This window comes from Clarias gariepinus, chromosome 2 (assembly GCF_024256425.1).
Source record: "Clarias gariepinus isolate MV-2021 ecotype Netherlands chromosome 2, CGAR_prim_01v2, whole genome shotgun sequence".
Lineage (NCBI taxonomy): Eukaryota > Metazoa > Chordata > Actinopteri > Siluriformes > Clariidae > Clarias > Clarias gariepinus.
In genome coordinates this window covers 27138555-27166489 of record NC_071101.1, presented here as the reverse complement: position 1 = coordinate 27166489, position 27935 = coordinate 27138555, and the positions used below count along the sequence as shown (strand labels likewise).

The following is a 27935-nucleotide window of genomic DNA, read 5'->3' as shown; positions in this document are numbered from 1 at the left end:
TGATTACGTTTCCATCTTTCCACGTGTCAGTTCTCGCATAGTCAAACCGCATAGGTTAGATAGGGGTATAACAGCAGGAATAACAGAGGGGAGTGGGTTATCGGGGCGGGGCTTGTAGGATGACTTTCACACACACACACACACACACACACACACACAAACCCTAAGGGATTGGGAATGACTGCTGTCTGCCTCACATATTACATAAATTATCTGAATAACGAATTTCATCTTTGAAAAAAGTAGCTAAATAACTGAGTAATTAAAATAGTGGACCTAATGCTTTAGATTACTCGTTACATTAAAAAAGTAATCCAAGTACTCTAATACACCTATCTCACCTATGCGGTTTCATGCGGTGGTGGGAAGTACGGTTCATATCATGATTCAACGCGAGTTTTGGCGCTGCGATTACATTTCCATCTTTCTGCGTGAAAAATGTCAAAAAATTTAACATGTTAAAAATTTTTATATAGTTTATTTTTTGGGCGGTCCTTGCGGAAGCTTGCGGACCTTGCAGAACTTCGCGGAACATCAACAGAACATCAAAGGAACCGCAGTGCCTAACACTACAGCTCACCGTGAGTCAAACCGCATGGGTGTGATAGGGGTATAACACGTTACTTTGTAACGCGTTACACCCAACACTGTATACCAATAATATTCAGCTGACAATTAAACTTTTGAACTGGTATTTTTGTGAGGTGGAATAACTGCAAAACATACATCTTAAAGAGATGAATTTGGTGCACAAGTTATTTTAAGTACAGTATTTTGAAATCAACATTGTAACAAACAGTTTTGGTATTAGCAAGCTTATGGCAGGTTGGATATTTGGCCACTCTTCTTAGCAGAATTGTTAAGGTTGAATTAAAATAGTTGGTTTCCTGCCACTGACTATACTTTGCAGAAAGCCTAACAAATTTTCAGTATGCTTGAGGCTCCAAAGTCACGAACAGCTTTAATGTGTGTTAAGGGTCATTGTCCTGTTGGAACGTTTTGTCCATGTTTAAACAGTTTAGCTGATGATTTGAGGTTATGCTAAAGAATTCTGGGGTAATCTTTCTTTATTACTCCATCCACCTAATGCAATGCACCAGTTCCACTGGCAGTCAAATAGCCTGAAATGCTAATGCTACCACCCTGCTCAACAGTTGGTACAGGGGTTAAAGGTCTTATCTTAATTCCTAACATACGCCTAGTCAAAACTGTCCTTCAGTAGGCGTTCTGTTGGTCCAAGTGGTCAGAATGATGTATGAATGATGTGAGAATGATTTTGGAGCAGGGCCTTCTTTCTTGGACAGCAGCGTTACAGACCATAGTGATGTAAAGCTCACCAGAATGTGGACAGTGTCGCTGGCGCTCCAGCAGCACCAGTTCATGGCAGGCTTGTGGCTTGGTTATATTATATACATATAATTTTTGGTTTTGTTTTTTTAGATCTGCACCGTGCTCCCTGTACTTTTCAATCATAATGCGTTTTGGTCAATCTAATAAATGATCCGACCACAATACCGTGTATATCAAATACAAGGTAGTCGTTCTTTACTCTTAAAAAAAAAAATTAGTAAATTGGCATGAAATTCATGTTTATGATGCACAGATGCAACAATGTTGAACCAGTGCTGTGTTTAAACAGCATGCACTACAGCCTCAGCATATAAAAAAGGCCTTTAGGAACCATTTTAACTCTTAAGTGTAAAATTGGATTAAAACCATCATCCTTCTTCTAAATAAGGAATTATGTTGAGTAAAACATCTTGTGTTGGAAGGTAAGGCCTGCCTTTTCCGCCCAAACTTCTTGAGTCAGAGCAGTAATTTGTATATGGCCTGAAAGTAAAAAGGTCAAAGCAAGATCAAGGCTAAAAAAAAAAAAACAATTATAATAATAATCAAAAGAAGTGTGTCTGCCAAAAAAAGTCCTCGTACTGTTAAATCATATCAGCTGCATTTATAATCACACCGATAAGGAGATGAGCCAAGAATGTGTTCAGACCTCAAACCTACTGATATTATTATAGTATGATTTCTGAAGTAATCAAATAAATTCATCTGATCAGTGTCTGTGCCCCTGTACTAGAAGCAAAGATTTGACATTTTACAAGTCCTTTGTGAGCTGTGTCCCCAGGTGAAGATGACCGTCTGAAAGCTTTATCTTGAAGGTGACAGAAACAAGTACAGCATGTGATTAGCACAAATCAGAATGTTATTTATGTGATCAGAATGCATTTCTCTAAAGCAAATCAGATCATGTTGGGATTTAAAATTTTTTTACCCAGGACACTTCACTCTGCTTCCACATGACCACTCATATGAGGATCTGACAACACTTTATAATGTCTTGGGTTTCCGAACAGGCTGAACCAGTGAGAGTGTTTTTAAAGATTCAAATTATGCCATGATTAGCAAGTGTGTACAGGGTGAGGGGGTTATGATTAATAAGCACATTTGTGATTTGCAGAGAACTGTAAAGACCAAAGCAGTCTACTCTAATAATAAACTGGTGTGTTCTTTTACTGATCAGCAAAGTTACATTTGTTGAAATCAGCAGCCCAGATTCACAGAGTCCACATCAGCATTGTGAAATCATAGAAGAAACCCAAACAACTAAAGATGCAAACTATCTCCTGTGATGACACGGGCACACTGCAACCGTCATATACCAGCATAATGCTCGAACAAAACGAGAAGTCAGCTTTAATGTACATTCGCTTACAGGTGCAATTTGGCAGATAATATTTATTTGCAGAACTTACAGCAATATACAACTAAGCACAAACCATCGTTCATATAATTCCAGCTGACAGCTAAGTAGTACTTAGCTAACTACAAGAATTATTATAGCTAAGTACATTTTATGACTTTTTGTTCAGGAGACATGAAAAAAAAAAATTATATATATATATATATATATATATATATATATATATACACTGTATATCAGCAAATCTTTTGACCACAAATGGGCCAAAAATGTATACATACTTCAACAGTTATCTATGGCATTTTTAATACTTGAATTATGACAGCAGTGTGTAGAATTATGTTTCCAGTAGTCGCACCATCGTTTATGCTGCCATGTGACATGAATTTTTATGCATCTATTTTTATTTATACGGGTTTGGGCACCCTCCATGTGTGTATATAAGATTCAGTTTTGTATCGTGATTCTTTTCAGAGGCAATTCAGGTATACATTCAGACAATTCAGATTGTACTATCTGAATATTTATAAAATTTGGACAATTCTGTGCGACAACACTAATTGTTCGGCACCTAAGTATCACAATAATATTGCTTTAGGAAATCCCTAGTGATTCCCATCCCTAAGATGTACGTGTTTATTATTATTATTATTATTATTATTATATAACATTGCAAAAGTGTTCAAGTACTCGTGTAGCCACAAGTCACATCCACTCCACTGTTACTGCCTCATTACTCATGCTAGGATATCAGACAAGTGGGAGTCAAATCAGATACTGGATTTTAATCAGAAAATGAGGATCTTAGCATGATCAGCACTATTTCTGACTTTTCAACCAGTCATTCGTTAAAATGATATCAAAGCGTGACCTTTTTTTTCTTAAATGATTTTAAGATCTACTGACTGGTTTTCTTTTTAATGTAATGACTTCATACATTTTTTTGCTGGTGTGTGTGCATGTGTGCGTGTGTGTGTTGTGTCAGTGCAGTTACATTTACTAAAACTTGGCTTGATTCAAGCTGTCAGAGCTGAAGAATTATACAGCATCAAGGAGTTGTCTTTGTTCCATTAGATATTTTAAGCACTTTAAAGTGCTTTAGATTCCCGTGTAATCTATCGACATCCTGTAATTAATCAACTAATTCGCAGTCTCGCGACGGCTGTAATTACAGCACTGGTAATAGCTTATTCTTTACGCTCCAGCTCCTACATTTCATTTGTTTATTTTCCCACAGTCATAAATCTAAGGGAGCGTCAGGAGTGCCACAATATTAGTGCAATAATCAGAGTTAATTATCAGATGGCCATTTCTGCTCTCCTTCCACTAATAACGCCGGCTATCAAAGAGCTCTGCCTCAGCGCAGACTGGAATAAAGGCTCAAAATTGTTTCATCCAAGCAGAGCTCACAATAAACCTAGTATTAATAGCAAACAGATTAAAGCAACAATATACTGTATAACCAGAATTACCATTTATTGAAAAGGTTTATTTAATAATTTGGACAATTTATTTTTGAATCTCAATTCTAATTAAACAGGTTAATCTAAAATCATTAAATCTCTTTTTTTTTAATCCGCAAAAAGCCTTTTATATTATTTATAAATGATCAAAGGATAATGCAGGATTTCCCTTATAACTGTATTTCATTCTGAGACACAGACCTGCGCTTACACACTTACCCACTCCTCGAGGATCCGGTTAACTGCATTACTGCTGCGAGCTTGGTTCCGGCAGGCTAAGATCACATGGGCACCATGAAGGGCAAACGACCTCGCCGTCTCAAAACCTGCAAAGTGTGTGTGTGTGACAAAGAGAGAGAGAGAAAGAGAGAAAGATAAACTTGAGACCTCTTTTTCATATAATGCTGCGAAAAAATTTCAATGCTCTTTTTTTTTATTTGAGGCTGAACTGAACGGAGAAAAGGAAAATTAAGATGGGATAAAACTGTATCTCTACATCACTTCCATGAAAAAGACAGAGGCTGCAGGAGCCGTTCTTCGCTTCTCCACTGCTAAAAGGCAGAAACGGGACCTTGGGTAACTTGGCTAGAGATCTTGCTATAAATACACACACACACATATCTATATATATATATATATATATATATATATATATATATATATATATAGATAGATAGATAGATAGATAGATAGATATAGATATATAACTATAAAAAGAGACACTGTATATACAGTAACTACAGGAATAGACAATAGAAATTAGACGTGAGAATCTAACAGCACTAGAGCATTTTTACGACAGGTAAGCAACTGATAACACTGACATACTGTACTTCGGGAAAAATAAATCATCATTCAGTTGCCTAGCAGCACGAAAGACATGTTGGAGATACAAGTACAAATTTAATACCAAAATCACAGGTTCACTTCATGTCCAAAACCATCTGAAAAGGTTAATACACTCCACAAAAATGTTGAACTAATTACGCGGGCATAAGGGGAAGATCATATTAAAATCTACTGTAACGTACCAAAAAAAGACAAAAACAGGTTATTTAAGGGGAGCCTTGGGCTATTGTTTGGGTTGTTTTGCTGACCTGTCGTTTTACATTGTCCCTTTGATTACACAAAGTGTGTTTAAAGTTTTTTTTTCTCTCTCTCTCTCTCTAAAGCTAGCATCAGCACTTCAGCAGGCACAATGGGCATCAGATTTAGAGGTTTGAAGAGCCGGAAATAGACACTGGAGACGGTGACCAACATAGGAAAGTCTGACAATAATTAAGTTAAAACGAAGTTAGTTTAGAATAAAGGAAGGCCCTGGTGCAGGACACACAAGTGCTAGCTAGCTGCTTGCTCAGGCTCTCTGAGGCTGTAAAATAACCCCTGGCCATGTCACTTGTAAAACATATTACACTGTCATGGCCTGAGAAAAGAGCTGACAGGCCAGCACAAGTCAAACAGAGAAGCGTTGCTCAATTCTTCCTCCTCTCTCTCTCTCTCGAGCCTGTAAAGGGCATCTCTTGCTACGACGCCTGTCAGCTGCAATCTATTATGAATGACAACTTTTACCATCTTTTTAGAGTTCACACATGAATTAAATACCCACGCCCTATGCTTCCATGCGTGCTTCATTCGGGTAACCTTTGACATAAACTGCTCGATCAGAAAACTCTGCGTCTCTGAGGTTATGAGAAACGGGAGCGTTATTTCTCGCGCATGACAAAACCTGCACTCAGTTGATCGGCTGACCTTACACTTCTTTGTAAACTAAACGAGGCTGACGGAGAGTCACCAAGATTTCAAACGACAGACCGTCTGTGCGATAGGTGGATTAAAATGAACTTTAATTCGATTAAGCTTTAATCTGATTTTCATTAAAAGGCAAACTAGACGCCCTAATTGTGAGACGAGTGCTAAAGAGTAATATCCATTAAAACTCAAAATTGGAGACGGATAAGAGCTCCTTTCTGACAAGTGAAGCATGGAATTAAATTATATGACACCTTATTAGGAGTAATGGAGAGAACAGTGTGCATCTCCATGGAGAGTTCTTATCCTAGAAAATGAAAACGAAAAGAAAAAAAAAACAGAAAAAAAAAATCTGAATGTTTTCCTTATCAATAAATAACCATAAGAGTCCAGGGCACATGTTTATAAAAAATCAGAAGGAAACAAAAATTAACATTATACTAGTCGGACAAAATCAAAAAAGGATGTCGGGGAAAAAACACTGTTGGCCCTTTATAACAAGAGTGGCAGCAGTTGGGCTTGAAACATGAGTTAATTAATGCTGATATTTCCATAATGGGAAACAAATGAAAACATGTTTAACCTCAACCTGGTGGGTGTTGTGTAAAGAAAACAATAATCCTCAATATTAACTTGGACATAAAAATATAAAGTGTAACCCTCCCAACTCCGGTTTCCTCTAAAAAGATATGCAGGTTTGGCTAATTAACATTCCCAAATTTCCCATAGTGTGTGAATGAGTGTGTGTGTATGTGTGTGTGCCCTGCGATGGATTGGCATCCTGTCCAGTGTGTACCCTGCTCCGTACACTACGCCTCCTGGGATAGGCTCCAGGTCCCCACGACCCTGAATACAGAATAAAGCAATAAAAAAGAAATAATGCAAAAATAATCTCTGTATTTAAGATTGCAAAAATTTTAAAACTGATATACTAACGAGAAAGAATGAATTACATTTGGTGTGGGTAACGAACTGCATGCTAATTCACATTAATGTACAGTATTTTCCATCCATACAATACATAGCCTGTGTGCAAAAGGTTTTCGATCTAGCTTCGCAGCATTTATCTATACAGATTTTAGATTTATTGCAGTGAAACACAGAATAAAGAAGGTGAGAAGCTATGGCACTTTCCCAAAGACATCTAAACCTGTATAACTCAACTGATAAAGTGTACAACCCGTTTTTTATCATTGATATTACCTATACTTTTAAACCTATACTTTTAAACCTATTTTTTTCTTCATACAACAAAAATACATGGGTGAGTCAAAAATGATCTGCACTCCGGTTATATTAAAACTTCTGTAGACTGCATCTTATAAACACTTCCCGTTCAAGGCTACTGTCTCCCCAGGCCCTGCTGTGCAGATGTGATCATGTTGCATCAGTTCATTTGTAACTGCGAGGCGAGCAAAACTGAACTTGTTTTGTATCTGCAAACAAAATTTGGACCGATACTCTGAGGAAGGTGACAGTTTCTTAAGGATTATCATAACTGGTGACAAGACAAGGATTTATCCTTACAAGCCAAAGAACAAACAGCAGAGTATGGTACGGGAACATCCTCAATTGCCAGAAAAGAAAAGGATCAAAAGGCAACCATCAGCTGAAAAAAATTGATGCTTAAATTTTTTTAGTATTCTCAAGCACAAGTTTTGGAACGACATCAGGGAAAAAGTTTTAACAATCAACAGGACTCATTAAAGTGAGATATTTATTGGAGATCTGAAGCATAAACACTCTCCATCTTTGTTGAAGACAGTGGTGCATTTGTGACTCGCAGCTCAACCAACAACATTTGTAATGAGGGAATACGGAAAGTTTGTCGACAGAATGACAATGTGTTTTGGAAGGATATATATATTTTTTAATGGATTTGCCTTTTCTATAGGTTAATTAAAATCTATTCTACAGCTAAAAGTGTAAATCATTTTTGACTCACCCTTGTATACCAAACAGACTAGCGGCTGTTTAAGTCTTGTGTATGTTACAGTGTAAGACTGGTTCTTTTTTTACACTGTAAAAAATGGTTCTTTGTATTTTCCCATCAAATTTTTTTGGCTTTCTTAAGAAGAGTGATTGAGTGGCTTTCTTTGCTGGCAGCAAAACCCTGTTATACAGTTCTACATAGAACTATTCATGGTTCCCCTGAGAGATCAGCTAAGAGCCATTAAGAGTTCTAGACCTTTGTGTAATTAAAGTTAAGGTCATGCCCATTTCATTATATTACATGATGCGACCTGGGACACCAATGTATTGATAGACAATACTGAACTGCACCAATTAGCCATAACAGAACCAACTACTGACAGGTAAGGTGTTGATGGGACGAAAGTGTTGATAGGGCAAGGATCTGACAACTTTGTGCTGGGGGGTTTTGGCATGCAGCGGTTAGTACGTACCTAAGATAAGGACAACCTGTGAACTGATAATAGGGTCATGGGGGCCAAAGGTGATGCAGGTTAGCTTGTCTGGTCCGATACCACCGAAGCTACATATTGCTGAAAAAAAGTTCATGCTGGCTATAGTATAAAGATGTCAGGACACACAGTGCAGCACAGCTTGCTGTGTATGGGGTTGCACAGCCACAGTTCGGTTACAGTGCCCAGGCTGACCCCTGTCAATCACCGCAAGTACCTATACACCTTTACAATGTACACATAGGCATTACTACTGGACCGTGAAGCAAAGAAAGAAGGTGGCCTGGTCTGATACATCACATTTTTGATTAAATCAAATGAATGGCAGGGTGTGTGAAGATGCTCAGCAATGTTCTGCTGGGAAACCTTGGGTGTGGGAATTCATGTGGATGTTACTTTGACATGTACAGTACCACCTACTTAAATATTGTTGCAGAGCAAGCACGCTTTTATGGCAGTGGTATCCCCTGATGGCAGTGGCCTCTTCCAGCAGGATAATATGTCCTGACACGCTGCAAAAACCACTGCTCAGGAACATGATCAAAAGCTCAAGGTGTTAACTTCACCTCTAAATTCACCATATAACCAGTTCAGAACTGTTTTGATGGCACAATAGAAACTAACAAAATATCAGGTAGTTTTAATGTTATGGCTGATCGGTAAATACGATTTTTTTTTTTTTTTTAGCGCAGCAGGTGTTCGATATATGTTTTGCGGTTAAAGCGTAAAATCCGGTGCTACAGAGCATTCATGACAAGCTCCAATTCCCTCTATTAATAACACGCTACTTTCATTTTGGATCAGAAGACATTGTCACAACCCAAAGTAAAATGTATGGATTGTAATTACTGGAGTTGTGGGGGTGAGAAGTTCCACCTGAGCAACCTCATGCTGTACTCCCACCCCCACCTCTTGCCCCTGACTGCCTTGTACAACCTCTCCTGCGCCACCTCCCACACTTCAGTCTTGACCCCAGCGGCTAGGGCCAACTCCCACCGCAATTTTTCATCATGCCCTCCACTCTCGCCGGTCACCGTATCCCCACAGCATCCTCTCACACCAGTCCAGTCCGTCACATCACACTGGGTCAGAATTTGAGCACTGCTTTTTTTATTTACTGTCATCAACACACACACAAAGTAAAAAAGAAAAAAAAGAAGAAAAAAAAAGTAAAGAAAAACCACCACAAGTTTAATACTTGTGTTCTGAGTGAGATAATATTGCCGTCATTATCGCCTGCTTTTAAACCCCTTAAACAAATATGTATTGTAGTCCTTGCTCTCATTTATTTAGCCGCCTCACAAATGTAATCACTTTTAAACTTTTACTCGCCAGCTGTAATTTTCTTGCACGCTAAATACGAAAGATTTGCCATGCTCGCAGAATTTTAAACAAGGTCAAGAAAAATGTGATCATTTTACTAACCAACCTCATATTCATTAAATAGCCAATAAACCTAGTTATTGAAATATAAAAATCCTTAAACTAATCATTAATAAAAACTTCACAGAATAAAGACAAAACGGCAGGTTGGGTAAAAAACAGCAAAGAAATTAAACCAAACAGTATGTTAAATCAGAGATGTTATGATGGTGCTTTTTCTTTTCCCATACTGACACCTTGAGTATCGGCTTATGTCACTAATATAACTATTAAAAAACATTAACCTTTAAAATATTTTTTAAACAAAAGCATGTACATAAATCCACGGGAAAAATGCATAGCTAAAACAGAACTTATACAGAACTGTAGTTTTTTTTGATCAGATGAACTCTTTCATACAAAAAAAAATCACATACACTGCAAATATATTAACTATAATGATGGGGCTTTTTTCCCCTACATGTCTAGGCCCATAAAGCAACAAACAAATACTCCCCCCCACTGCTCGAGAGATATGTGTCTTTTACCTTTACAGCGTTCGGCAGACGCCCTTATCCAGAGCATCTTACATTTTATCTCATTATACATCTCATTATACATCTGAGCATTTACTGTAAGAGTTGTTAAGGGCTTTGCTCGGGGGACCAACAGTGACTACACTGGTGCTGGGATTTAAACCTGGGACCTTCTGATCAGTAGTCCAACACTTTAACCACTGAGGTACTCCCGCCCCATAACAACATTTAAATATGTATTTTTCAAATTTCTCCTACATAAAAATTTCCAGTTAAAAAAAAAAAAAAAACCCTTTTCCTTATCCATTTGCAGTCAGATCGAAGTCATTTGTTTTTCTGCTCTGATATCTGAGCCACTATTTTTTAGAGCCAGCCTTGGTATCAGACTGGTGTTATCTCAACATAAAAGCAGTCCTAATCTCATGTAAATTTACATTTAACATTTATGACATTGGGCTGACACGCTTATCTAGACTTTTATTTATCTTATTTAACCCAATGAGCAGTTAAAGGCCTTGCTTAAAGGCCCAGTAATGGCACTGTGACAACACAGGGATTCAAACTACCAACCTTCTGCTACTGTAAGCCCCGATCTCTTCTTCAGTTACCACTACTTCTGCTCTTTAACTGCACTGTATATAAGAGCATCCACAATCACAAACAATGAGATGCCGCAGAAAGTGAGTTGTGACTGCTTTTAATATACTAGTTATAATGAAGATCAGTTTCATTGTGATTCCTCTCGCATAACGTCAAAGCCATTAGAAGTTTTTCTCCACCCGGTGTTACTTTTCCAGCTCATCACTATACCAGGAGATAATCCAACATACAATATAGTAAAATATATACCAATACAATGATCAAAATCTAATTATTTAAGAAAGAAAAATCGACTACACTCAAGCACACATTAAGCATTCGGTTTTGTTTTAGTTTTTGTTTTAGTTTTTTTTTTTCAATCAATACTATAATTGGGTGTTGGAAGCTTCTTAATTTATCCTCAGAACAACCAATCACTCGATTCTTTAGAAACATAATGAGATCGAGAGACAGTGCCAGAGCCGTAACAGCCAAGAGCATAGGTAAGCACTTTTCAGCCCAACAGGTAAGAAAACAAAGTAGGAATACACAAGACCTTTACAGAGAAAAGTGTTTAATGATATTGCACTTTTTTGGCTGATTTTTAAAGCCTTGTTTTGTTTTTTTTCTAGCATCTACAGTAAATAGCATCTTTAATCCAGCTAAACAGCTTTTTTTAACATACTGACCAAAATATTATTTTATTTTTATATATTTATAAAAAGAAAAAAAAACGCCTTTTCCATTTTCAGCTTTTTTTTTTTCTTGTCAATTACATGAGAGCAAGACTGTATAACAACCAGATAGTGCTGTTCGATTGTGGCGATAACCATAATAATTGTTATTTTTTTCAATACTGAGATCACGATTATTTAAAACTATAACTCACTGACTTTAGAAACATCATGTATTTATTCAACTTTGAATAAAGCAAGTTGCTATTCTTGACAGTGGAGATAAATACCAGAGAGATAAATACCACAGCCTGTGTGAGAGTGAGTTTAGCGAGGGACGAAAGCGTTCGGCCGTAAAGTAAAAGGATATGATGGATTTTTAACACAAACCGAGAACGTTGCTCGCAAAAAAGGAATGCAGCACAATAATCATTTAATCTCAATTATCTTGTTTTCATAGTCATCAAAACCCAAAACTGTAATTGAAATTTGATTAATTGCACAGCCCTATAACCTGATCAAGTAAAATAACTATTAAACTAATTGGGAGATATGTGCATACATCTATATCTAGACTGCTATAAGACAGCAGGCCAAGTGCAGTCTAATTAGTGCAATGCGACTGCCATGTGACATCCATCACCATCAGAGAAAAGCTACAGAGACACACCTGGAGACTGTACAGATCTGGAGGGCAAACAGTAATGAATCCAATATCAAGAAATAACGTACTGCTCTTAAACAGCAGCTTTCATCCCTAATAGAGGCTGACATACGGTAGAAGTGTAAAAACAAGAAAAGATGAACGGATTTTCCCACACAGCGCAAAATATGAGGATGGGAATATGAAAGTGCAAAAGCTTCTAGGATGTTTAAATATCTTTACAGTTTACTTTAGTTAAATAATGTAAATTAAAGTAAACAAATCAAAAAAATTCTAAATTCTAAATAAATTAAAAAAAAGATATTTTGCAGAAAACAAAAATAATAAGTTCCAACTTATACTGTATGTTTAACAGAAGGAATGACAGGAGAAAAATGCTAAAGTGTAATTTATGACTGCATAAGCAGAGAAAAGAATCAGATCAGGAGACAGTGACAGCAGTCCGTTACATGACCACAGAGAAAGGAGCAGAGCGCTGAACAGTAAATAACTTTTACTTGGCTCAATAGAATAGAATTAAGGTAAGCACCCCAGTTGCTAATGGGAATGAATGGGAGGCATCAGCTCAGGTCAAAAGTACTGCAAGATCAATGCAGAGGTACAGGTGTAGAGCAATACAAAGGACAGTGTGTGTGTGTGTAAGGGAGAGAGTAAATGTGTGTGTGTGAGAGAGAGAGAGAGAGAGAGAGAGAGAGAGAGAGAGAGAGAGAGTTCCTTTAACACGATTAAGTGTGGTTGAGAGAAAAGTTTAAGAAAAGAGTGAGAGTCCCATAATGAGAAGAGTAATGGACTAATGGGATGCAGTGAACAGTGGTCTAATCAGGTTGAGGATGGAAATGCACTATGCCTTCTAACCACAATTACCATATCACATGGCTTATTATGGGAAAAATTATATTGCCTCTCAATGCATGAGGTAACTGGGGTCTGATATACATTTTCAATGCACTAAAATTGCCACAATAGAAACCACCAGAATAAATAAGGCAACAGTATTAAATAAATTATATAAAAAAAAAACACAATCCAAGGGTTAGATGTATAAGAGTAACTACAGCGTGTATTTAGTACGAACTCAAAACTGTTTATTTCTTCATACAAACAGAACAAGTCAATTTTCCTCCTTACAGTAGTTCAAGGGGAAAGAATCTGAAACATAATTAAAAATTCTTTATATAATGAAGTTTTGTCCTATGAAATAACAAAAAAAGATGGTTTTAAATAAAATAATAATAATAATAATAATAGTTGTAGGGACACTACAACTTTTTCGCTTTTTTGCCATAATTTACTGTATTTATATAAAAAATGCAAAATTGGAATATCAACATTATTATTATTATTATTATTATTATTATTATTATTAATGCTTATAGTCCAATCACAGATCTGGAATTCATTTATTTTGATTTTTAAAGTGATCACGAGGAACTTCCCCAACACTGCATCATTGTGTCTACAGATTCAGTAAAAAGGTTCCACTGCCCTCTAGTGTTCAGGGGAAAAAAAGACATTGAAAAGTTATTTATTAGTTTATTATGATTTATAATTAGCTGATCTGATATTACCAAATCTTTCTAAAATTTTTAATCAGGAATATCAAAAAGTGTGGGGTTTTTTACGAAATATTTTTTTGTTTTTTTTACATATTGTTTTTACTTGCTGAGGAAAATTAAAAACTGCATTTACAGCGTGCTTTGGATTTCATTTAAATTGAGCATTTAATAAGATGATTTATATTATCTAATTGTTTTTGTACAAACATGTAAATGTTTATTCCTGCCCTTAAGCAATTCTTTAGAATTATAGAATTATAGAATTATAGAATAATAATAATAATAATAATAATATAATTATATAACAACATTATGTAAAAAAATCACAATATAAAAAACAAGAGCATAGCAAAAGAAAAAAATCTGTTTAAAACCATTTTATTTATTAATTTTTTTTATCAATAAATTCTAAACTCAATTAAGTTGCTTCAGAATTATCTGTATGAAGAATAAACATACGCTGGCCAGCTCAGGGTAAGCTTTACCTTTCACACAAGCCTGTGTTTGGCAAAACAATTAACACGTTCATGTTGAGTTCATCCCCTTGTTCATCTCGGACTGACTCAATCATGGCTGCTTGGAATAAGTCACAATATCACGAGTGAGGAAGTTTAACAGTCCATTACCTTACAAGCTGTGCATTTACTCAGCCCAAAGCCATTCTGTCCTTCAGAGTAAATACTAGTGTGCGGTATTAAGGCATGATGTGTGGGTTTTGTATGCATCATTCACAAGGTAATGTAAAATAATGCTTCAGTTAGTGTTGCATCTCTGTAATAAACAGGTACGCTGTAAAACTGCAATGATTCACAAGGCTACAGTGCCACCCTCTGTACATTATGTAAAATTACGTCATCTCATTCTACTCTTCCTGCAAAAGGTGCACACTTTAAATGTTCAGTTAATTATGACAAAATTTATATTTATTCTCTAACACCCCGAAACAGTTAATAAATGCCTTCATCATCCATTTGCAAAACAACGACAATAACTAAGAAATGACTACAAAAGTCTTGTGCCACAACTCATTTCTTCGGTCCTCTGAACCTCGTCAGGTACAGGGACTGGATTGAAAATTAGAAAAAAAAAAAAATCATTTTGGAAGCCTGGAGAACTATTCCTCAAGACTGCGTTAAAACACAAGAAAGTCTTGGACTGCACTACTCTAGAACTAAGCTCAATAAAATGTACCCTACCATCTCATCCATTTGTGACAGATATAAGTGCCAAAAAGGTGCTCTTGTTCATACATCTGGTTTTGTGTCAAGGTAATTGGCTTCTGGTAGGATATATTTAACTGTTATTCAAATGTTTATGAAACTGAGATCACGCCATACTGTAAACTTGCTTTGCTTGGTTACTCTGATGCAACCAATGAATTACCTCACCATGTGTAGTCTTCTCTCATGTTTGGAATGACCGTGGCTAAAAGGATCATTTTCAGAGTGTCAAACTCATCACTTTTTTCCTCTTTTCAGAGATGCTTTCTTTTTTGCCAAAAAAAAAATAAAAAATGGTTATTGTTTTTAGGCAGTAATTTGTTTACCCCAGCTCTGCTCTGTCTTAATGATGGGAATATTTATGTTTATGTGTGTATAAGTTATATTTTAGTGCACGCTTTGTGGTTTTCAGACTGTCTGTCAGACAGACTGTTTTCCCAGGGTTTGGAGTTTCTTGCTATTGTTCTTTGTTTTGGGATGGAAGGTTGGGGTAATCTGGGGTGTGTTTGTTTTTATTCTTGTGAAAAATGCATATAAAATAAAATAATAAAATAAAATAAATAAATAAAATAAAATAAATAAATTCTGACTCTTTGAAAGCAAAATATGAAAAAAAGGGCCTGGTTCAAGATTTCTGCACGGCAATCTGAATGCATATACAGTGGAATACGGACAGCACAAAAACTTCTAGCTGCTAGTGCACTCACCGATACCAGAGTTGCCCCCTGTGATGATTACAACTTTGTCAGAAAGGTCGTGACCCTGTAGGATCTCCAGCGCAGACGTATTGCCATCATAGCGCTTAGGCTTCACCTGCACATCCTCTATGGTGAAGGCCTGCCGAGGGTCAAAGTACGTCTTCCTCTTATTGATGTGGCTGAAAGATATTATTTTTAATTATTATTAGTTATTTTTAACTATTATTATTATTAAAAATGAGAAAAGAAAAATTGGGTAAGCTGATTCCTCTTTCTTTCAATTTTAAATGTTAATTTAAAAAATGGGCTAACAAGCATATAATATCAGAGAACATGGGCATGAAAGGAAATTTATTCATGGTTAAAAATGCAGAACTCACTCAACATAAAAGATTTGACCCTTGCCGTCTGTCTCCTGCTCCCATCCATAAGGAAGAGCTGTAAAAAAACACATAAGCATGAATTAGGTAAATCCAGTAGCTAAAATGGAAAAAGTTGCTTTATATTTTATGATGTCGATTGACTAGTAAACAAAACAGCTTCTTTTTCATCAATTATAATTCTTTTTTTTGTTTTTCAAGAAACCAGGAACAAATTCTCTCCTATAGAATCTAACTCTCCGGGGGGAAAACTATGGTCTTGGACTTGGGTGTGGAGGGATTGGAGTAAGGTTACAGAAATGCACTAAAACATGACAAAAATGTCCAGGCACACAATGATCAGCCTTCTCCAAATCCAACACTTATTAAGGGTTCACCACTGGGCCAAAGACAATTACATTTAAATTACACCCATCAATTAATACTAGAAATCAAAGCTTGAAAGCAAACTTGAGGTACCACTTAAATGTTTTTGACATTTTGTAGTGTTACAACCTGCAAATAAATTTAACTGAGATTATATGCCATGAATCAACTCGAAACAATACATACGATTCTGGGGGGGTCTATAAGGTGGGTAAAAAGTGACTAGGCATAAAAATTGGTAATAATGTCCACATTTCTAATATAAATGTATTAAAACAAATTGTACATGTATTTAATTGCACGGAAAAACTGAAGCAAATCTTTATATTTTAACAGTTTTCTCAAAAAGCCGGGGATGAAATGTACAGTCTTCTGAAGGAGGTCATTTGGAATATTGCTGAGAACCTCCTGAATCTGTGCCTCCAAGTCCTCCAGTGTGCGGGGCTTTGTCCAGGGGAAAAAAATCATATGGAGTGATATCTGAACGTCTTGGAGTACATTCATGAGATTCATTCAGCCTCAAATATAAGCAACAGTTGGGGAAACTAGGTATAAATGATATAAAACTTTTGAAATTATGTTTACACCTTCAAGGTCTTAAAATTGTAAAAAAATAAAAATGTAATCAGGATATTTATAAAGTCATGATACTTCTAGAATCGCAACATAAATCAAACTGGCACCTATGTATCGTGATGATATCTTATCAGGTGGCCCCTGCTGATTCCAATCGCTATTATATAGCTCGCAAAAGATTTAGTTGTATGTACATTATAAAATTAGGTGCCATCTGAAGTCATATAATTGGTTAATGGAGTCAATAAGTGTGTAATTAAAGTGTCATGTATAAATACACTAGTTTCTAGAAGAATAAATGAAAAACAACCTAAATAAGAGTCTATTAGGATTGGTTATTTTAAAATTGTGAGCAGTCGAATATACCCAGACCATTAGAGGACACCATATACACAATCATACACTCAGTCACACCAAGAGACAATTGTGCTGAGCAGACAAGCATCTCAGAACATACAACATCAGACGACGATGTGCATGGCCCACAATAACAGAAAACCATATCTGGTTTCATTCCTGAAAGCAAAAACTGTAATCTGGGCTTGTAATAGACACAGACTCAATGTCAAAGACTAGATAAACATCTCCAGTCAAATCTTCAACTGTCCAGCTTCAGTCTGTGCAGAGCTGAACATATATATTCTTCAGCAGTTGTAGTCCTTCCACCGAAAGCTTTGGTTTGTTGTCAGTTCTGAGAAGCTTGCTATTAACCATTGTTGTAAAAAGTTTTTATTTTATGTATTCATTTTTCATGAGTTATAGATTATGCTTCAATGTGGGCAAAATTTAGACTACTTTCTGTGCATCTCAGCTATGATCAATGATGGGGAAAGTCAGACCGCTGCTGCGTATAGTCTTCTCCAGCACATCCCAAAGATTCTCAACGGGCTTAAGGTCTGGTCTCTGTGTTGGCCAATGCATGTGTGAAAATGGTATCTCATGCTCCTTTAACCACTTTTTTACCATTTGAGGCCGTTGAATCCTGCCATTGACATCTTGGTATATGAGCATGCCATCAGGGAAGAAAAAAAATCCATTGATGGAAAAACCTGGAGCCTCTCAGCTGACAGGATAAGTATTCTGACCTGACTTTTTAAGAAATGAGAAGCTACTCACTGCGTCAGTTATGGTTAAATGGCTGGTTGTCAGCTGAAACATACAGTATTACTCACCGCAGTAATTATCAAAAGGAAAGCTGTTAACTATTTGCTTAGCTGCCTAACACACAGTATGATTACAAATCAATCCCTGCATTCTGAACTCACCCAAATGAGTTCCCTGCGAGTCTGATTCCTTTTAAGATTTCTTCTAATTGTCATCTCTCAGACTTTTTCTTCGCCACAATCACCCTCGGCTTGCTCATCAGGGACAATAGATCATTTTAATGTATATGTATTTTCTCACACATTTCATTGATTCTCTAAATCTGCTCCGTACCCATAACCACTGTTAAAAGCACTATATAAATAAAGTTGGATTGAATCTAATTGCTTATTTAAACCCAGGTAAGTAAGTTGTGTACGTGTGTTTTGGGGTTTTTTTTTTGGGCTAGGCCATGTCTAAAACATAGGAGTGAAACAGAAAGAGAGTCAAGAGCATGACAGAGTGCATAATCTGATTAAAAGTTTAGCTGTAAAATGAACAGACACATTTTGGAAACGTCTAAGACTTAAGATAACTCATTTGAAACACTATTGCATGCATTACACCATGCGTTAACACATAGGTTCATCATGAACCGGATGTGTTTGTTTGAATGGTAGAGGAAGGTCTAAAAATAAGGAAAAGAATTGCTATATGAAATAAATAAAGAAAAAAAATCAATTTCCCCTATGTATAAAGATTTGGGTCAGTCATCTGTGTACTGTGTGCAGTAGAGTATACAGTTACAGAACTCAATATGTGTAGATTATTTAGAATCAGCTGGTGCAACCTTTAAGGTGACATAACCAGACAGACCGACAGACAGATAGATAAAAAGTGAGGAACCTCCTGCACAACGTTTCTTCTTGCCAGTTTTTGGATGCTCCCACTGTGTCTTCATCTCCTCATGACTGTGAGACAGAAAGAAACACACAGTTCACAGTAATGGACATTTGCTCAACACATTATTATTATTATTATTCTCTGCATTATAATTCTACCATGAGTGCATTCCTGTCTGTCCAAACCTGCAGCACTTTACTAGGAACATCATTTCTCTCTCTCTCTCTCTCTCTCTCTCTCTCCAACACACACACACACACATCTCAAGGCAGATGACACTCATGCCACTCTGCACAGGACTGATCCAACACTCACTTGGCATAATAAACCCAGCCATCCTTAGTGGATCTCTCTTCCCAGCCGGGAGGAAGCTCATCCTCGCTGTCGGTATCATCCATTCCGGCGTACTTTAGAGCAGCCATTACACCGTGTCCGGTTTGTGTGTTTGTGACCCTCCTGAAAACTCAACTCAGAAAAACCTGACTCTAATTTTGCTGCTGTACTTCCGCAACAGCGTGCGTGACGTTGCGCGCAATGAACTCTGGGATGTGGAGGCAGCGCTTTACTCCCTACGTTACAATACAAAAGACTCCGTTTTAAACATCGCTATATTTAAAGAGAATTTATTCAGGTGTATTTTTTTTTCCAGCACTGTCCAGACAAAAGCATTACTTTATTCATACATTTCTGTAACAGTTTTGTTATATCTTGTGGTCAATCCAGGAGGCATTATGAGAAAACAATACTTACACATTCAACTTGTTTCCAACAAAACATACAGTACATTTTATTTATATTCATCTATAAAAACCCAAATAAATAAATGAATAAATAAATTAATTTATTAATTAATTGCACGCCTATTAATGTTTCTTTATTGCAGTAATTCAGGAAGTCTGTTATCGCAAATGCATCCTGACTTTACAAAATAAAAGTTCCTTGCCGTCATTCTTAATAGGCTACATGATAAATACACATTATAACCTCAGCCCAATATTGAGTAGGTCCCGCTTTTGCCACCACACATTTCTACCACAACCAGCATCAACCCTTTCAGTAATTTGATCTACACTAGTGCTTCTATTGGACTACATGGCCAGCCTTCGCTCCCCATATACATCAGTAAGTCTTGTCCACCTACAACCTGGTCACCAGCTCACCGGTTTTCCTTCCTTAGATGTCCTGACCACTGCAGACCAGAAACATCCCACTAGAGCTGTGGTTTTGGAAATGCTCTGACCCAGTCCTCTAGTCATCACAATTTGGCCCTTGTCAAAGTCACCAAAATCCTCATGCTTGCCCATTCATTGTTTTTTTCATTGTCAACACATCAGCTTCAGGGAGAAAGTATATTCTAGCTGCCTAAAATATCCCACCTACTTCCAGGTGCCTATGTAATGAGATATTGTAACTGTAGCTACAGTGAGAAGGGGCCAAACTGTGATATCTAGACACCAGGACCGGAGCAAATTCAAAACTGCAGCTCTTGTGGGATGTTCCCAGTCTCCAATAATCAGGACATATCAAATGTTGTCCAAGGAAGAAAATTCGGTGGACTGGCGACAGGGTAATGGGTGGCCAAGGTTCACTGATGCACATGAGGACCAAGGGCTGGCCTGTGTAGGTTGATCCAATATAAGAGCTACTGTAGCTCAAATTGCTGAAAAGCTTAATGCTGGCTCTGATACAAAGGTGACAGAGCACACAGCATGTCACTGTTTTGGTTGCAGAAGGGAGGACCTACTCAGTATTAGGCATGTGGTCATAATGTTATGGCTAATTGGTGCATACTTTACATTATTGTTAGAAGTAACTATATCCTGTCATGCACCAAATAATTTAAAACAAAAATGTCTTTTCTCTGTACCACTGCCACATAACTCAATGTTTTTTATAAAGTTTTTTTTCCTTATAAATCAAGTATATGCTAAGGCCTCAATTGTAATAAATAAAAGCATGTAAAACAGAAGTTCATAATAATGTCATATTATTCAGGTCTCTAACCTGAACTCTAAGCCTATTAATTCTGAGCAAAGTATTATTTTCCAGTTGCCCTTTCATTCCCCAATATCTTTGGCCTGTGGTTAAGCAAAGTCCATACTCCTTCAAGATAAAGCAGACCGTAGAAACACAACCGAGGCAGAAGAGGGTCACAGTGCTCTTAGTCTTCATGCGTCCACTTCATCGACTCTTCACATTTTGTACTTTTCTTTCGCCCGGTCACTTAGTATACAGATGTGCTGAAAGAGGGAGAAAAAAATCTTATGAAATAAACATAACACAAAAAGGAAATATGTTCAACTAGGGTTAATAGTGCAGGATATTTACATTTAAATCCCTGAAATATTCATTGTAGTCTAGAGCATATCCCACCAGGAATTTATTAGGAACCTCAAAACCGAAGTCTGGAAGAAAGACAAGGTCAGAAATGCAAGGGAAGGGTGATCAAGGTCGAATGAATCCATAGCACTCATCTGGACTGACCTTGAGTCTAAAATTACATATTTTTTTACTCTAGGCAAGCTATATATTTAAAATATCAGCGCAATTTTCATGCAAAGGTCAGTCCTACTGTGGGTGGAAAATAAGTAGGCATAATGCAATAGAGTTCCTACCGAACCATAACAATACACTTAAATACTAGGCAACTACAAACACTTAAATTTAATAACATTTTACTTTTTAATTAAACACTAAGCATCAAAGCATCAAAGAGGCACAAGAGAGAAGAAAAAGAAAAAAACCAAAAGAAATACCATTTTAAATATTTTATGTTGAAATTAAATATTCAAGCACGTTCTCTATGCAGTCTGCAGAGGACTGATTCAGTCCTGACACATCCATAACTCCGGTTTATCCCTAAAACATTTATTTCAAAAATTACAAACATTTTCAAATCAACATCATTTGTGTTCCTTTGGGTGTCATTCAGTGTAATACTTTCCACAGTTGTCATTGAAAATTCAGAGTTTGTAGAAAACCTGTACTGTCTCATAACAGTTTGTGTCACTTCAATGAGACAGTTATGAGAGTAAAAACTCATTTTTTCTCCCTTATAATCCCATACTACACTAATGCACATATCCCAGCGTTTCACTAACGTTTGGGAATTGCCGATCATCAACCCACAACTAAATAATTTCATTCAGGATAAGCAGCAAGCAGCAGCTCTTTCTTGGGTAAAGCCATGGAAAAAAAGATTCTGGGATCAAGACATCGTTGAACTTTCCCAGAGTGTGATGGAAGGGGCGGCCAACTCTACTAAAAATCTGTACTATTTAGCAATCTGTACCATTTATCACCTAGAGGATATAGTGCCTGTATGTATACCATAAAATTTGAAGCATCCTGCAATCTAGCAGGCAATTAATGGCTAGTTAAAAATCCAAAAGAAGAGTTAAATTACAACATCTGCAATTTGAGGAGAAAAGCTTCTCAGGCTCCAGCCTACTAAAAGCTTTACATAACCATTACAATTACAGATGCATCATAAACTCAGACTTAAACTTAAACAGTCTAATGCATCTGTGATTCTGATGCTTATGTAATGCTTTCATAGGAATAATAGAAGGGTACTCACAATCAGGACGATATCCAGAGCTTTTCGGTGTCCTTTTCACAAGCAGGCTAGACATTGATCAGAAAGATCAAAAGATGAATGCACTTAATATTAACTAATATAGAGTGCAAATACAGTATGTAACCATCCTTATGTATCACTATAACACATCTGCACGATGATTATAGTGTTTTTATTGTTGTTTTTTCCACCAATCTGCATTTGCCTGTCCCTGCACACTAAGTAACTATCCATAGAAAGTGGGGCTAGCATGAAGCTCAACATCATATATTGTAGGACATCCAGATGATAAGTGCTACACTGCACACAGACGCCTACAATTAGCAGTGATTGAGAGAGAAGAGTATAACACTCTGGAATCAATAAAACAAATACATACTGTAGATAGTGTCATCCTGACACCTGTCATGGACATAAACAGGTCTTGAATGAATATGGTACTGAAAATGGCTCCATATGGTTTGAATCTGGTTCCTCTCAAAGTATTTTCCTTATATCATTTTGGAGTTTTTCCCTTGTGTGATAAACTGATGAATCTGTTCATTTATAAAACTATAAATTGTTTTATTATTATTTTTCGTTATATTCAGAATTTTGTAAAACTGATTTGTGACAGGCAGCACGGCGGCCTAGTGTTTTGCACTGTCGCCTTGCACCTCTAGGGTCCAGGTTCGATTCTGAACTCTGTGTGCATGGAATTTGTATGTTCTCCCTGGGCTTGGTGGGATTCCTCCGGGTACTCCGGTTACTTCCACAGTCCAAAGATATGCAGATAAGGCTAATTGATGTTCCCAAAATGCCCGTACTGTGTGAATGAGTGCGAGTGTGTGTGTGTCCTGGGATGGGTTTTGACCCTGTCCAGTGTGCAACCTGCTTCCCAAGTTTTCTGGGATAGGCTCCAGGCCCCCCCGCAACCCTGTATACAGGATTAAGTGGGATAGAACATAAGTGAGCGAGTGATTTGCAACAATTCAGGTAAATGAAATGTAGGTGTGACTGAATATAATAGATCTACATGAGGTACATATTAGATATTTGGGCATGCCACATGAATGAGAAGAGCCTGAAGCTATTGCCGCTTAATAAAATAAAATATCAGCAAAAAAGGGGTACTCCAGCACCTGGTGCTGTGGTGCATGATCTACTTATAGCTCCATCTTGTGGAGAATCTGCAGCTTGCTAAATACATTAGTGACTGTGTGAGGTACAAGCCAGGTCTTATGGGTTACTTCCTGTTTAATAAAATAGCTTTTCTTAGATTGTGTGAGTATAAGCAGCACTGGGCAAAAACTGCTTTTAAAGGGCTGCGAAATGAATGCGGAAGATTCTTTAAGGCATTCAGACATAATATAAACAGCTCAAGAAGTGTTTGAAAGCATTTAGTCGTTAATAGAGAGAATGGTGTCAGTTCAGCAGTTCAGTCTTCTAACAATCAAGACACTCAATAGCTTAAGACATGTGACTTTACATTTAGGCATTTGGCATAACTCACATTTTTATTTCATTATATATTCGAGCTCTTGAGGGTTAAGGGCCTCGCTCAACTTGGTGGTCATGGGATTTGAACTTGGGACCTTCCAAGCCGTAGTCTAATGCCTTAACCACTGAGCTACCCCGACCCTAAATAATATCCTGTCCCGGGATTAAAGTATATACGTGGGTATATCTTATACTTATGTATAAGATTTATACAGAGATTCCTCTTTGGCACAGATGTGTACACCATTTATCACAAACATTATGAATAATGGCCACTGTTACCTGGCCACTTTTACTATCTTGGGTTGACATTGATTTAATAACTCTAGCAGAGTTTCCATTGTCTTTCCAGTTTCAATAATATCCTGTAAAACAGCCAGAGAAGTAAAATTAATAGTACACCTGGAATAATATTGATCGCCTTGCATCACAATGCAAAATACACATACACCCATAAAGATCATAATACTGTATATGATGTTAAAATTATCAGCTCAAGTTCTTTTCATATGTTAAAAAGAAACTTTAAAAAGGGATGAAAATATGCAGTAAAGGATACAAAATATGTAAATTCAGAACTTTTAATATATTTAAAGCAAAAAGACTCACCTCAACCACAAGCACGTTCTGTTGATGTAGTAAAGAAAGAATAGTTTATAAGACATGACAAATCAATGAGATAGACATGATCGTCTCTTATGTGCATAAAATTTAACCTAAACTCACCTTTCCAGTGAGAGCAGCCAACTCCTCACCTCCAATAACCTTTACACAGCTTGGTGACTGGTCATTCTGGATATAAAAATGAAAGATTTTAAGCAAACTCCTGTCTTAACAGTCATATATGGAATGATTGCACATCTTGTTCTGGTTTACATACCGTAAACACAGCACACAATTGGTTTTAGAGAACTTTTCTGTATGTACAGGATGTATGACATCAGAATAACTTGAAACAATCTGCTCAAAACAATCAATATGGCACGATTGTGCGCCTCATATAGCGTTCAGTGTAAATGGATGAGTGGATGCTGGCACTCACAGAGTAGCTCTTTAGCCTAATGAAATCCACAGTCAGCGGCACAGACTTGTCACTGTTCCGATTCAGTGCCTTAATGTAATCCAGCAGGTCTGCAAAGAATGTATACCCTCCTTTCAATACGCACAGGGCCACAATATGTTCTCCTCCCATATCACGAACAATATCTCGGGCCAAGCGCTCGGTCCTAAAAAGAATAACATACAGTATAAATGATAGAAGCAATGTGCAAAAACTGAACAAATTAGTGACCTACAGATAACCTGAGAAGCATTAGTTAATGACCTTAGAAACATTATGTTTGATAGAATGTACTAAAGAAATGCCATTGTGCATGAAAGGGATGCTCACAGGAAATTTGTTTAACAAAGATGGAGAAATGCAGAATTCAAATCACATGCTTATACTGTGGTCTGAGCCCAGGCATGGCTAACAAAGTTATGTGCTTTTCAATGCATCTAGAAGTCACATGTTTTACAAATGAAGCAGTTGCTATGTACCATATTGAGTTACTCATCACCAAGCTTATTAAGCAACATTAGTTCACAGTATCTCTTACCTATCTTTTATGAGACCATTGGGAATGATAACACTTTCCAAGTCTTCTTCGTAGTGCTTGGGAACACAAAAATGGCTGAGTGCATATCCTTTGTTCTCATCATCTATCTGTAAAGTTTAATAATAAAATGGAATGTCTTAGGAATGTATATTGATATTTATATTAAAATAAAATTATTTTAATGTTGGATATATCCATAGATAAAACAATAGGAATCTGTAGCCTATTAGAATGATAGAAAATGAGTACTTCTTACTTCTTGTCCCTAAAGTTGCAAACCTAAAAATTTAATTGAATAACCACTCAAAAATGTGGATATGACGTGCCTCTAAATGTGTTTTATATAATTACCCTTTAAAGTAATAATACTTTAGGGTAAGGATTTAAATGTGATTTCATTTTAGAGGTTTCTTAAATGGGATCTGTGAAGTATTGCTGGGGCTGTGTGGGTTTATTGCATCATGGTGGTGGAGGTGCAGCCACGCTACAACCACTGACACTAACTAATACTCATAGTCACTTATCATCTATACCTGTTTATCCTGTAGGAGGTGGGGTACACCCTGGATGGTGTGCCAATCTTTTGCAGGGCACACACACTACAGGTAATCTGGACGCCCCAATTAGGCTCATCTGCATGTCTTTGGATGGTGTGAAAAACCCGGCCTCCTGGAGGAAACCCACCAAACATGGGTAGAACATGCAAACTCCATGCACACAGACCACGAGGCAGGAATCAAACCCTCAACCCTGGGGTTGCAAGGCGGCAGTCTTAACCACTAAGTCACCGTGACACCTCTAACTAATACCACAATTATCAAATTTTATTCCTACAGAGTTCCTAATGTCTTTGCAAAGTAATTTGTTGAATAAAATTGGTTTGAAACATCAAGAGCTGGACAACAAGCAAAGCAATTTGTTAAATATTATGAATATGGGCCTAATGTGTTTTGTAGGTAGAAAGTTAGGGAATATATAGTAGTCATTCATTCGTTTATTTAACTTATATACCACTTTATCCAGAATACAGAGTCGCTGGTGGCCTGGGACCTATGCCAGGAGACTTAGGGCACTGAGGGCGGGGTCCTTCCTGGACATGGTGGCAATCCATCACTGGGAAGATGGATTGACACATGCACATTATGTGCAATTCGGGAACCTGCATGTCTTTGGACTGTGGAAGGAAACCCACCTAGGACGGGGGAGAAGATGCAAACCCGAGGCGGGGACTTAACCCTCAACCCTGGAGGTGCAAAGCAACCGTGCATTTAGAAATTGCTATAGATCTAAAATAGACACACAAAATATTATTATAAGTTCATTATTCAAGCTAAATATGTTTTGAGGGCATTTGTGGAAGGGGAATATAAATAAATATAAATATAAATAAATAAATAACAGGTTTAAAAAAAAGCATAATAAAGCTACAGAGAGGATGTGTGCATAAGTTTAAGTACCCTGGTTATAATGGAATACTGCAGACTGATGCACTTTATTTCTAAGGGGTGATTAGAGACAGGTAAACAGCGCCGTCTCCGGGGCAACAACTCTCTCTCTCTCTCTCTCTCTCTCTCTCTCTCTCAACTGGTTAACACATCATTGCTTTCTAACACCCTGGACATATGATCATACCAGTCATCCAGTACAGAGAAGAACCACTCATCATCGCCTATACACACACACACACACACCAACTACATGTATCCAACATTCATCCCACACCTTCGCAGTGCGTGAAGCAGCAATGACGCCCGTGTCACACAGTCAACACAGCTCATGACACACAGCTCACCTGTACATAAGTAGACGCCATCCTCAGCAGCTCGTCCTTGAAGCTCACCACAGTGATACTGCAGGAATCATGCTTGTCTCTGCGCGCGCTCCATTCGCTCCCCGCGCTTTTAAAGCCGTGACGTCATAACCCCGTTTCCTTAATAATCAGATTTAAGCGAGAGCCTCGGGAGTCGTGTGGAAAGCCAAAAGGGACAATCATTTTTTATTTGATTTTTTATTTTTTACACAGAATATTGCTTGTTGTCAATAAAAAATCTCAACAGTTCAAAAATCATTATGAAAAAGTCAATACAAAACTATTTACAATAACAGTTAAATTGTTGGATAGACCTACTTATTCAGTTTCTGTTCATTTGTTCTATTTATGACATAGGCAGCACAGTGGCGTAGTGGTTAGTTGAAACATTGTTTCTGCCTCTGGTATGTGCGCGTGATGTTTGTATGTTCTCGTGCTTAGTGGGTTTCCTCTGGGTACTCTGGTTTCCTTCCACAGTCTAAAGACATGCAGATTAGTCTAATTGGTGTTCCCCAAATTGCCCGTAGTGTGT

At 37.2% G+C, this 27935-nt stretch overlaps 2 protein-coding genes across 3 annotated transcripts in view; both read right to left on the bottom strand.

The window, feature by feature from the left end:
* wwox (WW domain containing oxidoreductase) overlaps nucleotides 1-19427 on the bottom strand; it is a 168703-nt gene extending 149276 nt beyond the window's left edge. The window contains exons 1-5 of the mRNA XM_053477901.1: nucleotides 19252-19427; nucleotides 18940-19004; nucleotides 16009-16066; nucleotides 15638-15807; nucleotides 4387-4493 (exon numbers count right to left, since the gene is read on the bottom strand). Coding sequence (XP_053333876.1) covers nucleotides 4387-4493; nucleotides 15638-15807; nucleotides 16009-16066; nucleotides 18940-19004; nucleotides 19252-19358 — 507 coding nt within the window. The 5' untranslated portion in view covers nucleotides 19359-19427. The remainder of the gene's footprint in view (nucleotides 1-4386; nucleotides 4494-15637; nucleotides 15808-16008; nucleotides 16067-18939; nucleotides 19005-19251) is intronic.
* A 741-nt stretch (nucleotides 19428-20168) lies between these two features.
* hprt1l (hypoxanthine phosphoribosyltransferase 1, like) lies at nucleotides 20169-27480 on the bottom strand. Of its 2 annotated transcripts, XM_053482533.1 has the most exons (9): nucleotides 27386-27480; nucleotides 25594-25700; nucleotides 25038-25221; nucleotides 24722-24787; nucleotides 24605-24622; nucleotides 24278-24360; nucleotides 22517-22563; nucleotides 21265-21341; nucleotides 20169-21176 (listed from the first exon to the last, which is right to left on the bottom strand). In XM_053482533.1, the coding sequence occupies exons 1-9, from the start codon at nucleotides 27404-27406 to the stop codon at nucleotides 21129-21131; spliced, it is 651 nt and encodes a 216-aa protein (XP_053338508.1). In that variant the 5' UTR covers nucleotides 27407-27480; the 3' UTR covers nucleotides 20169-21128. The 2 variants fall into 2 exon arrangements, with proteins under 2 accessions (XP_053338508.1, XP_053338512.1); XM_053482537.1 differs by lacking the exon at nucleotides 25594-25700 and having other exon boundaries at nucleotides 27386-27449.
* Nucleotides 27481-27935: the final 455 nt, after the last annotated feature.

Excerpts from the sequence above, each read along its gene's own strand:
- hprt1l (XM_053482533.1), bottom strand. The coding sequence starts at position 27,406 with ATGGCGTCTACTTATGTACAG. Across the intron at positions 25,222-25,593 it reads AATGGTCTCATAAAAGATAG|GACCGAGCGCTTGGCCCGAG; the intron begins GTAAGAGATACT and ends TATTCTTTTTAG. Across the intron at positions 24,788-25,037 it reads TTAGGCTAAAGAGCTACTCT|AATGACCAGTCACCAAGCTG; the intron begins GTGAGTGCCAGC and ends TTTTATATCCAG.